This window comes from Brachionichthys hirsutus, unplaced genomic scaffold (assembly GCF_040956055.1).
Source record: "Brachionichthys hirsutus isolate HB-005 unplaced genomic scaffold, CSIRO-AGI_Bhir_v1 contig_1488, whole genome shotgun sequence".
In the NCBI taxonomy this organism is placed as follows: domain Eukaryota; kingdom Metazoa; phylum Chordata; class Actinopteri; order Lophiiformes; family Brachionichthyidae; genus Brachionichthys; species Brachionichthys hirsutus.
The window spans coordinates 16,014-28,681 of record NW_027180399.1 but is presented as its reverse complement, the minus strand read 5'-3'; the positions used below and the strand labels follow the sequence as shown (position 1 = coordinate 28,681).

General features: G+C 40.0%; 1 protein-coding gene and 1 pseudogene across 1 annotated transcript; one reads left to right on the top strand and one right to left on the bottom strand.

The window, feature by feature from the left end:
• Nucleotides 1–5,762: 5,762 nt before the first annotated feature.
• On the bottom strand, nt 5,763–8,299 carry LOC137914638 (high mobility group protein B1-like). Its single transcript, XM_068758153.1, has 5 exons — nt 8,243–8,299; nt 6,941–7,098; nt 6,676–6,821; nt 6,398–6,572; nt 5,763–6,312 (listed from the first exon to the last, which is right to left on the bottom strand). Exons 2-5 carry the CDS (start codon nt 7,094–7,096, stop codon nt 6,175–6,177), a joined length of 615 nt encoding a protein of 204 aa, XP_068614254.1. The 5' UTR covers nt 7,097–7,098; nt 8,243–8,299; the 3' UTR covers nt 5,763–6,174.
• A 788-nt stretch (nt 8,300–9,087) lies between these two features.
• LOC137914643 (testis-expressed protein 26-like) lies at nt 9,088–11,144 on the top strand (annotated as a pseudogene).
• Nucleotides 11,145–12,668: the final 1,524 nt, after the last annotated feature.

Here is a 12,668-nt window from a genome sequence, read left to right as displayed (position 1 = left end):
ATCCAACACTGTGACACTTAAAGCAATGGTAGCAAATCTGGGTATATTGCCCTGATCTGCAGCTCTTATAAGCAGACCATAGTCAGAGTACTTCTCCCTGTCTAGTTTACCCATGACCGTGATGTCACCTCGAACTGTGTCCACCACAAATGGACTGGCCGGGGCCAGGACGTACCTCACTTGTCCATTTATCCCTATGTCTCGATCAAGAGCTCGGACCTGAAACAGACTGGTTCCTCCGGGAACATCCTCTCTAACCGTCAGGTTGTGGGTGCTTTGTGAGAACTCGGGGTCGTGGTCATTTGCATCTTCCACGTCCACCCAGAGATCCATAGTGGTTTCCATCCTGGGTGAGCCTTTATCTGTGGCACGTAAAGTAATAATAAGGCTATCTTCCTGCTCTCTGTCTAATGCTTTTTCCAGGTATATGTTTCCACTTTTGCTACCGATACTAAAGGTGCCACCAGATGTGCTGTTTAAATAATACAAGACGTCCCCATTGGATCCAGCGTCTTCGTCCTCAGCGTGTACCCTCATTATGACAGAATGAAGCAGAGTGTCTTCCGGTACGCCGACTGTCCTCGTTGATACAAACAATGGAACGTTGTCATTGACGTCTTCAACCACCACAACAGCTTGTGCTGTGCTGGTGAGCTGTGATGACACGGGCTGGGCACAGTCGGTGGCCGTCACGGTCAGATTGTAGAAGGGTTGTCTCTCTCTGTCTAACTCTGCCTTCAGGCACAAACTACCAGACGGGTTGATGAAGAACGCTTCCCCGTCATCTCCAGCGACCAGCTTCAGCTTCAAGTCTCCATTGTCACCTGGCACAGAAGGAAAAAGTAAAACATATTTCATTTTAGAAACTATTTGCAGCCATATTTGGAACATGGTAATTCACTCATGATGCAATGTCTCGAAAAAGTTTTATTTAATGATACGTTTTCCCGTCATGTTTTTTTCAATACGTGGAAATTCAGACAATTCAGTCAGATTTGATCATGAGTTTACGTTCATGCCTTAAACGTGAATAACGTTCACTACAGAGAATATATATATATATATATATAGACATTTCTCTACTTTCTCTTAGTAACAATGGACTGAACACATTAGATTCATGCACAAATTTGCATTAAGTTCATTTAAATGTACAATAATCAATTTACACTTAATCTCTGATATGTAGTTAAAAGAAATTGCATGAATTTATTAAATGAAATGAAAAAAAATCCTCATTCGTTTGTCCATTCAGTCATTCATTCATTCATTCATTCATTTTCTTAAACACTCATCCTGGTTCGGGTCAGGGGGGCTGTCCTCTATCACAGCTGATATTGGGCATGAGGTGAGGTGGGGTACACCCTGGAAACATCGTCAGTTTATCACAGGGCCACATGACAAACAACAAATCACATTCATGCCATCCATCCATCCATCTTCTTGTAGAAGAGACAACCTCAATCATGTCGTCTGCAGCTGCTTTATCCGCCTTGCTGGTCACGGGTGTTGCTGGAGCCTATTCCACCTGACTACGGGGCAGAGGCAGGGGACACCTCGGATGCGTTGCCAGCGCATCGGGGCAATGGACAATTACATAAATCACACCTTTCCATGCTCTTTATTTAGACACCTCAGCTTTTGCATGCATCCATGTTTTTCTCGCTGAACTCACAATAAATCGGTCCTCATATTTTGTTGCTTTCTTTTTTTAGAGTCGTAATAACGCAGCCATGCACTGTAAGAATGTAAAGATTTCCAATGATACTTGTTTTATTATTCTCTGCATATATATATTCACATCTACAGCAGGTTTGATACTTACCATGATCTTTATCTGACACATTCAAGGACAGGAAGCAAGTGCCAGCCCGAGTGTCTTCCAGCAACGATGCAGAAAAAGTGTGCCGACTAAAAACAGGGGGGTTATCGTTCACATCCAACACATTGAAGTAGACTCTGACACTGGACACCTGAGAATCCCCCTGTTGCACCACCACAGTGACTATGTAGAAGCGTTGTGTTTCAAAATCAAGGGTTCGGGATAAAGAGAACTCCCCTGAGAGGGGACCGAGGAGAAACAGGTTCTCCCCGTCATCCTCCTCCAATGAGAATGTGATCGGCGTGAGAAACGCGAAGTCTGTTTCCAGCTTTCCCACAACTGTTCCTGTCAACACATGGATAACGCATAATTACTGGAGGATCTAGTGCGCTTAGACTGAAACACACATTTTGTTGATTATTTTCAAAAACAGAAAGTCAGAAAATATCTAAAATACATTTGATAGAATGAGGAAAGTAAAACTTAAATTAACTAATTAACATGGAGAAACACTTTGCTGTACACTATACTAACCTGGTACTGTGTCTTCTGTCACCTCAAAATGAACGATTTTAGAGAAAGCCGTCTGTGTTTGCCGTCTGTTATCAGCCAGTAAGCTGACTGTGTGACGTTTGGCTGCAGCATCAACAGATGCATGATGCCAGAAGGAAAGCAGATGTTGCTCATAGACGTTATCTGCAAAATGCCTCTTCCTCACACTCACTCCTTTTCCAGTTGATTCACAAGAGGATGCAATAATAAATACCTGATGAGTGAAAGAAACGTAAGCTTCTTCTCAAAAGTGATATTGTCAGTAACAGGGAACTTTTGAAGCATTTTAATGTTACGTACTTTTCCAAGTATCGGTTTAGACTGGGACATTTATTTTCATAATATGTAAATGTTCTACATATTCAAAAGCTCTGTAACTTTATACATTCATAAATTGCAACACTAAAAACAAACTAAAATCATTTTTCATAAAAACCTGCTGCACAAAGCCAACTTACCACAAACAAAAAACATAAAACAGTACATTTTCTTCCAGGTCCAACAGAGTCCATTGTAAAGTAAACCAAAGCAAACTGCAATAAATGAAGTCCTGGAAACGACACAGCATTACCTCCACACAAGACCAACAAACAGATAACTTTAAAAGCTGTATCCATGGTGATTACTCAGTCTTTTCAGCTTGTATTCCTAGCTGACACGCCCCTTTGACGTCACTCTATGCAAATTGTGCAATTCAAAAAAAGTTATTTTTGCCCACACAAAGCAAAAGTTTTAACGTTTGATAGCATACAACATAATCTTGAAATGAGTTTACATGCCCCTGCATTCTTTATGAAATTATCTCGAATTCTGAAAAAAAACAAAAACAAAAAACGTAAATAATACATGTATGCTTTGCTGGTTCTGTCTGTTTAATATTGTCTCCATCACTCCATGTATTTTGCTATTGAGGTTCTTCTTGTGCAGATGAAATGGATGGTTTAAACAGTTGCCTCCAGAAGCGCATCTTTAGAGGGAGCCTTTCTTGTGTCAAGCCAGACAAAGGATTCGTTTATTCATTCAGTAAAAGGAGAGAAAAGAAAGCAAACTCTGTGAGTTTGGGGGGAGGGGGGGAGCTGGCATAACACTGCTGTACTGACTGTAAATTTAGATAAACAGGCCATTACAGCAGCAATATATACATTTAGTATGGACTAGTACAGTATTTACAGACTAAGGCTACTGGGTGAAGTAGGAGTACAACTACTACTGAATTTCCCCCTGTAAAATCAACTGCTGTACAGTTTATGTTAATTACCTTCACCAAGGAGGTTATGGGTTTTGACAGCATTTGTTTGTTTGTTTGTTGTTTGTTAGATTGTGGAAAAACTGCTGGATGGAGCTTGATGGAAAAAAAAATCTGAAGATGGGTCTCGGTCCAACGTCGATCCCATTAAATGTTTAGAGCGAGCCCAGATGCCCGTCTTGTATTCCTTAGACTTTGAAATGCTGTTCTCTGGGGGTGTACACGGCATGCACTGGACTGAAACTCAAGAGGTAATTGAGGGTTCCTCAAGGAGCTTCAGTATAATTTGGAATCAGCAGTAGATGCTCGACGGATGGTTTCAAAGGAGTCCAGATGGACTCTTGAAAGTACATATTCATGGAACCAACACAAAATTATCGAAGAAGCTTTTTGCGCGGATAACTACTCAGCTAATGATGTCAATGTGAATTCAATTGTTTAAGGTATTTTTAATGGTCATTGAATCTAAAAATGTTAATAAAATAAAGATGATAATTTTTTAGGTAAATCCAAAGGGAATGGGCTGCATGGCAGAGGTTTGCGCTGTCTGAGTGCTTTTCTAGTTATGTATGTAATTATCGTGTTACGCCCTCTGACAGGAGACCTCTGTGACTTCATTCATATTTGCAAACACTTTTGAGAGGAAGGTTCTTTCCCCCTTTTAAGCGACCGTGAGGCTATATCCAATTACACACAGTTGGAACTTTATCCCAGCAAAGAATTACAAAAGGTCTCTTGCTGGAATCACTGGGGACGTGCACACGCACGACACGGAAAGGTTTCTCCCACAAGTGTTTAAAAATAAGACAAATCTCACGTTTGATTCAGTTAAACTCCAACACCTGGGATTTAACCTCCTTTAAACCATTTTTAATTCATTATAATATCTATATACTGCAACAATGTAATGCACAGACATTTAGAGTCAAAACAATGAATTGCATCAAGCTATTAATTAACATTATGCTACAATCAAGCTCACTGATTTTCCTGAGGGACACAGTCTTTATGTTATGTTAAAGTTCAACAGAAGTCCATCTCAGGATTGATATCTTTATTAATAAAAGGTCCTTAAGTTCTGAAAGCTGACTTTTGTTATTTGCTTGATAGTTTTACTGAGCAAGGAATAACATTCTGTGTTGAATGTGTGTCCTGAATCAGAACGAGGCCGACAAATGTCGCTGCTTGGCAGCAGTTTCATCGGTTAACGTTATGTATCACGCACTTCCCTTTATTGTGGCGCCCCCTTCTGGGTTTCAGATGCAACAACATACAAGAATTCAGTATTTGCAGTTGCTTTTCAAATTTTGGCAAAAGAAGAAAGTCTGGTGCAAAAAAGATGAATCAGTCAGGTAAAAACACACATGCGCACGTACACACACACAAATTTCTAGGTAAAAAACAACAACTAAAAACTCTTGAGGCCACTGATTCTTGAACTCTTGCAAAGCTTTTAGAATATTAGAAGCAATAATTAATTTGTATCTAATAAATTTGACCCAATTGCTCTGCAAGATGCTCTGTCTGACACGACAAACCAAAACACAAAGAGCAATGCCCATTGGCTGATCAGTTCTATGGGAGAAAATAAATCACTATCATAGCTCCCAGCCCTTACATTTATTTATATTAACCCTTTTGCTTCTATGCTTTTGAAAAACATGTTTTTGATTTTGTGTATTATATTTTGAAAACCTGCGACCGAAGACAAAATGTGTTTATTTCCTGCTTGATCTGGATTTAGTAGTGATTTGTGTTTTGTTTATATTTGTGTAAACTGTGAGGCGTTGCAACCATCTGGATAATGTTTTGTGGTGTGTTTTATAAACCCATCCGGGCTGGGCATTCATATGCAAGACACAATAATAAACTATGGTAATCAACCTATACAAAAGTACTATGGAAGTTAGTTTTATCATTTGCAAAATAAATGTAAAAAAAAATAAGCAAACCTGGCAGACTCATCCACTCATTTGCTGCAAATATTGTTAAATTAAGGAATGTAATTAATTACTGTATTCATGGTGGTCATCAACCGACTATGCGTTTCACATTTAGAGTATTTCATTTCAGACAGCTTGTGATGTTGAGATAAATCGGAGGGAAAAAATAACCCAGGTTTTTAAGAAAAGACAACCTTTATTGAAGACATTCTTCAATGTCGACAGCTGCATTTGATATTAGAGTGGTATTCATTATTCAAAGAATAAAAAGACATTGGGACGCCACATAAAAAAATATTTTCCAAAATAAAGAAAAACACACTACAAACTCAGAAATCTCATTTTTGAGCTTTAACACCTAAATACACTTCATACTGATTTGCAGTCCTAAATTGTTACTTCATATGACAAGAAAAAATGAACTACCACTGGAAAATCTCAAACTTATATGTAGTGTTAACTTTACAAAAAAGGAGAATAACACTGTACATCTTAAAAACATTAAATATACACATTATCTTGTTCAGTCTGACTTCTGTTTCAAGATGGTGAATTGAGTATACTGGGATTATATGGCATAAAGAAAACATCACGTCCCTCCCTTACGCAATCTACTCGTCATCCTCGTCGTCTTCTTCCTCCTCGTCGCCTTCCTCCTCGTCCTCTTCCTCCTCTTCCTCGTCCTCTGCTGCTGCAGTGGCAGCAGATTCTGGATCCACTTTGCCCTTTGTGCGGTAGCAAATGATATCCTGTGCAAAGCGCAGCAAATGTGTTTTTACCACTAAAAAACAAACCTGAACGCATGCAAAAACTAAACCTAGTGTCGTCATTTACCTTGTCATATTTCTCCTTCAGCTTGGCAGCCTTCTTCTCATATGGCTGCTTGTTCTCTGCAGATGAGCCGTTCCACATCTCTCCCAACTTCTTCGCTGTGTCCCCAATTGTGAGCCCAGGGCACTCGCCTTTTACCTTGGGGCGAAAGTCGGCACAGAACAGGAAGAACGCAGACCTGCGGCGGAAAAGATCAGGCTATGTTTAAGATATGTAATTTGCATTTATTGTAGGGGTGGGGAAAAAAACTGAGTGTGGATGGAGCTGAGCATGGTACATACGGTGGTCTCTTTGGGGCATTGGGGTCCTTGAATCGCTTCTTCTTATGGCCCTTCGGGGGAATGTAATTCCTCATTTCTTTCTCATAACGCACCTTATCTAGTTTGGCCATATCTTCAAACTTGCCTTTCTCTTTTGGAGACATTGTCTTTTTGGAAACAAAAATTGGAGCTGATACATATGCACACATATCAAGGCAATTGGGACTATGTAAAGAAATAAAAAGAAGAATATATATATATATATATATATAGAAATGTATTTTACCTTCCAACGCTCTGAGCATTTCTTGGAGAACTCTGCGAAGTTAACCGAGGCATCGGGATGTTTCTTCTTGTGCTCCTGTCGGCATGTTTGCACAAAGTATGCGTATGAGGACATTTTGCCTCTGGGCTTCGTCGGATCCTTAACCATCTTCGGCATATCTAGACGGAGAGAAAGCAAAGCTACTTTGAGAGGAATGCATCAGAGTCCAATGATTCCACCACATTGTCCGCATCTAAATATCACCAAGTGTCTTCGGCTTGCTTTGTCACTTCCATCCATTGTTTAAATCGGGCTATGGGGAGGAGGTGACTGGCAAACATGATGCCCATTTGAATACTGACGTAGACATGCGTAAACTGATCTTTAGTCCCATTATCCATTCACGAATACAAACATGGGTTAAAAAAAATACTTTAATATGTTATACTATTTAATTATAACACCCAGCCTCTTGTTTCACACGTTCTAGACGGCTTGGGGCTGTAATATAACCCAAATGACTTCATTAGCATTAGCCCACGGCCTTGTATGCCGTAGTGCGCTAGCCGTTAGCCGTTAGCCATTATGGCTCAGGTCTTGCTTTGTCTCCTCTCGCTCGTGCCGTTAGCTTGATAGCTAGGCTAGCTTGCTTTAGCCATTTGGCATGCCACAATGCTGATTTTCAAGGTGACGATTAATAAAATGGCTGATTTGATTGCGAACAATAGCTAGCGGGAGTGCGTTCATACACCATGCGGGTTTTTTTTTTTTTTTTTTGCATGTCACGGGCCCCGTTATTTAACATTGACGGCCTTTCTGGATAGTTTAGATCGCTGAATTTGAAGTCTCAATGAAGGAAGGAACGATAATCTGGAAGATCTGTGCTCCGCCTGCACCACAGCCCCCCCGGGGTAAAGAAACGCTACCAGATCAGAGCTAACTCATGCTTCTGTTCTGCCTAACCGCTAGCTAGCGCTAGCATATATGATGTCATCACGGTCACATCATCCAGCCTCCATTGTGAGGTTAACGCAGAAGACCGTTAGAGTTAGCGCAACATTTTAGGTTGGTAAAACATTGTAATTTGCGTGGCAAGTGAATGAGATGCCATTTGTTCGTTTATTTTACGGCTACGGATCGTTTCATCGTTCTTTTACTAATATCACTAAGGAAAAATGTAACAAACCGGTGCTAAACCGCAGCCATTCATCCAGACATGCGGTTTGCAACGATGATGTGGAAACCTCCCCCCCCCCCGTTTCAGCCGCAGCGCATATAAACTAGTCTTCGGTTAAATGCATTTTAGACATTTAGAACGCTTACCTCTACACTGGTGTAAGACGCCGCTCGTACGGGGCTACGTCTCAAACAATGGGATCCGGTAGAGCGCGGTTCGGTGACTGGGATCAGTGTGTTTATCCCGTGCGTAAAGCCCAGGCTGTCGGACATTGGCTGCCGTCAACTCCTTGGAGTATCTAATTGGACACTCGCTGTCTCAGTCACGCCGGGAATACTTTGTTGTCCAAAAAAACTAGACGCAGGAATGGCGCTCAACTTGAATGTCAAACAGAACTGGACTGGGAAAACGAGGAATAAGGACCTTTATCCTACAATGGAGTAAAACATATTTGGGATTAAGTCAATTAAACAAGTTATTCTTAAGTACATTGTTTTATTCTTATGGTACTTTATAACGCTTCTATATGTGGAAAATATATTTAAAAAATATATATATAGCACGACATAGTTAAATAGACAAAATTAAAATGTGATCGAAACATTATAAGGTAATTGGTTTAGTAGAAGTGAGTCTGTGAATGATTGAAAAACGCCCCCAGACACACAGGAAGGCGGCCATATTGGATTGAAACCATTCGAGACCATTCCGAAAATGTATTTTGTGTAATAATCGGGCACTCAGAAAAAAAGTTAGATTGTTTTTGCCGGTCGGAAAACTCAATCGTAACCATGTTGTTCTTTTGACGGTGTTGCCGTGGCAATGGCCGGGATTCCCCATGTTAATCAAATGAGTGCGACACAAAACAATCATCAATCTTATGAAAATGACATATTAGCATGGAAACGTCCCAAATTTGCCACATACATTCTCACGCGCATGCCGGTTGAAAAGGCAATGACACCCAGGCTGCACTTTTTACGCTGTTGCCATGGCGATGGCAACCCCTCCTATGGGGAGGGGTCCGACGCCAACTTTGTCGGACAGTCACGAAATTCGGCACAGACATGCGTCATGTCAGGGCAAAAAAAAAAGTATTATGGCCACGCCCCCAGACACACAGGAAGGCGGCCATATTGGATTGAAACTTCAAAACTCCTGATGGCAGATGGCCATATAATCCAAATAACGATTTGACTAAACTGTGAGCTACTAATGCAGCTAAAATCTAAACACTTGTGAAGCACTCAAGACAAAAGCGGCGTGCGTCGGCGGGTCAGCTCAACGGCCTGTCGGCCGGCGAGGGCCTACAACGTCGCTTGTGGCTTTAATTTTTTATTACTGTTGCACTTTGATTTACAGTTATATTACAGTAATACAACATTATGTTGTGTAATAGGGTATAGGATGGACAGTAATATTTTTTGATGAAATAATTTGTACTAGGTGTCTACATGTCTGTAGATAGTATCATGTATCTGCATAGGAAAGTAATGCACATTTTTAAAGTTACAATGCAATGGTTCACATACAATCTAACTTTATTCTAGAAGTATTATATTATATATATATTATATATATATATTTTTTTTGCAGTGGGTAAACAGTGGTGGGATCCTTATGAAACATCAAATCAAAGGCAATTTGTCTACTGGCCAAATTCAACTGAGAGTCTGCTGTAAGTTCTATTTGTAGGTTTCTGACTTTACTGAATTTGAGTGATGATGATGATGAATATATTTATTAGATAGAATGTTAGAGTACAAGTACAGTCACACAGTAGCATGTATTACAGTACAAATAACGTCAAACATCCTGTCTAAGAGGAGCATTTCAAAAAAGCCCTTGCGGGCTTGTTTCCGTTGAAAGTCCTTCGTACATAAATCATCCACAAAAAACAATACAAATAAAAATAAATCCAATATTAAATTACGCAATTGATGCAACGTAACATTAGAAAGACAAAAATAAAATGTTATTACACCGCCAGTGCAAACTAACAATTAATCTAAAATAAATTACACCACTGATGCGAAATGACAATAAATAACTTACATAAATTACAAACAGTGTCTGTTGGTGTGTAATAGTATGTGCATGTTGTTGCATGTGCAGGTGCCCAACATCAACTTCATTTATATATTCTTATTCACGTCCTGCTCCTTTTGGTTCAACAGTGTACAATGAGGAGTTTTGCTGGAAGCCTGCCTGTAAAGCTGAATGCATTAGCACAGGAACAGCTGCAGGGCAGAGGCGGAGGAACAACCCACATCCGAGTCAGGTTGATATTCAGGGTGTATTAGCCTCCATTTTACATTTGTAGTTGAATGTCATGCTTGACCTATTGAAATGTACCGTAACCTTTAAGCTGTTCACGGCATGGAGGCTGCAGAGAAAAGCAGTGCAGAGCTCTGAGTATACTGGCCACGTTTGGAAATGTTCCACATGTGAGGAGAAGATCCGCGAGGCCTTGACAGCACAGTACCGCTCCATCTACAGTTGTGACTTCATGGGTACGCCTCAAGGTAGGGAGTTCACAGTCTTGTGTCTTTAAAGCATCATGGCAATCTGGCAGGTATAAATCAGTCATTACTGCTTTCTCTCAACTGCTTATTTTCTTTCTTTTATGGTTGAATTTGTTGACAGGACATGATTATTCCAATAATGCAGAAAGAAGACTCACAGCTAAGCGCAGCAAGCAGAAAGTGGCTAGTGACACAGAAATGAGGGATAATTACCAAAAGCCACAGCAAAATCCGGAGCTACTGCCCAACCATAACAGCACAGACTCCAAGCTGGGCTCTCTTGGTATGAGCGCTGATGTAAATTCTGATAGTGGTTCTTACATATATTTAATTATCTATTTGGTTTCTTCTCCGTGTTGCAGTTCCGACTGTTGTGCAAAGGCACATCTGAAAATATCAACAGAAGAGATCAGATTTGACCAACTGCAACAGGATCTATGGAAAGAGAGTCTCATGTGAGGAGAAGTCTCTGCTTCCTCAGGAGCTGCAGCAGTTCCACAGAATTTTACCTGAGGAGGGTTAGCATCCCCGTCAGCCTGTGAATGTTTGACTGTTCTAACCGGTGCATTGCTAATTTGATTGGATCATTTATGTGCTGTGTCCTTTGGTTTTACAGAAAAGGAGGCACCTCTTTGGCCTCCTTCAAAACGGCCCTAAAAATACACCTTTTAGGGGGACAGAAACGGAGATAGTCATCACGACTCTCTCCGGATCAAACCCCCCCCCCCCCCTTTTTTTTGTCCACCTACGTTGCACATATTAATTGCCTTAGTAATTTATTGTAATTTATGTAATCTATTGTCATTCATTGTCATTTTGCATCAGTGGTGTAATTTATTTTAGATTAATTGTTAGTTTGCATCGGCGGTGTAAAATCATTTTATTTTTATTTTTCTAATGTTACGTTGCATCAATTGAGTTATTGAATATTGGTTTTATTTTTATTTGTATTGTTAAATTTGTATTGTTAATTGTGGATGATTTATGTACGAAGGACTTTCAACGGAAACAAGACCGCAAGGGCTTTTTTGAAATGCTCCTCTTAGACAGGATGTTTGACTTTATTTGTACTGTAATACATGCTACTGTGTGACTGTACTTGTACTCTAACATTCTATCTAATAAATATATTCATTCATTCATTCAGGCTGCGAAAGACGCTTATTAAAACAGGGAGACAGGGACTAAACTTCCAGCAGTCATTAATCCTTGTTCCCTAGACTGGATATCAAGTTGGCCAGGACCTAGCTGAGCCTTGTGGCGTATACTTATTTGTGTTTATAATTTTTTTCAATAACAAATGTTATAATTTAAGGTCATATATTAGTAATAAAAGTATCTTGCGTAATACATTTTTGTGTACAACATGTTTATTTTGATCATTAAATGCCTGCCTGCAGGGAGAATAAAGTTTATTTCAATTATTTAATTTGATGTACCGTACCAATTCAATTATTGATTTACGCAACCTACACGTTACAACATCCCTAGTGGTCTAGTGGTTAGAATTTAATATTCTCACTGGGTGGCCTGGGTTTGATTCCCACTCAGGTAACATTGTTTTTGGGCAGCAGTGGTTAAATGGGTTGGAATTGGGTTGGAATCTGTAGGGTCACCGTTTCAAGTCCCGGCTTAAACAATGTTACGGAGTGAGAACTGGGGACTGGAGACGGGCCAGTCTACCTCCAGGGCACTGCCGAGGTTTACTTGAGCAAGGCACTGACCCCCCTTAACTGCTTTGGGTGCACCGATCATGGTGGCACCCCTCTCTGCATGCCATGAGGCCCCTACATATATGCTTGTGTGTGTTGATTTTCAGAGGGGCCCATAGTAGGGTGAAAAATAACATTTCATTCTGTGTGTTTACCATGTGTGCATCATATATATGACAAATAAAGAGTTCTTTCTTTAAAATATAGTGCAATATGCATAAAAACAACTTTTATGAGATGTATTAAATGTGGAAATTAATCTAGTTAAGATATAAAATTACAAAGTAAACTGTTCAATATATTGTTATCTTAATAAGAATGAGAGGGTGACATGG

Coding starts and splice junctions, on each gene's coding strand:
- LOC137914638 (XM_068758153.1), bottom strand. CDS start 7,096: ATGCCGAAGATGGTTAAGGATCCGACGAAGCCCAGAGGCAAAATGTCC. Junction 6,822..6,940: donor AATGCTCAGAGCGTTGGAAG/GTAAAATACATT, acceptor GTTTCCAAAAAG/ACAATGTCTCCAAAAGAGAA. Junction 6,573..6,675: donor AATGCCCCAAAGAGACCACC/GTATGTACCATG, acceptor TTTCCGCCGCAG/GTCTGCGTTCTTCCTGTTCT.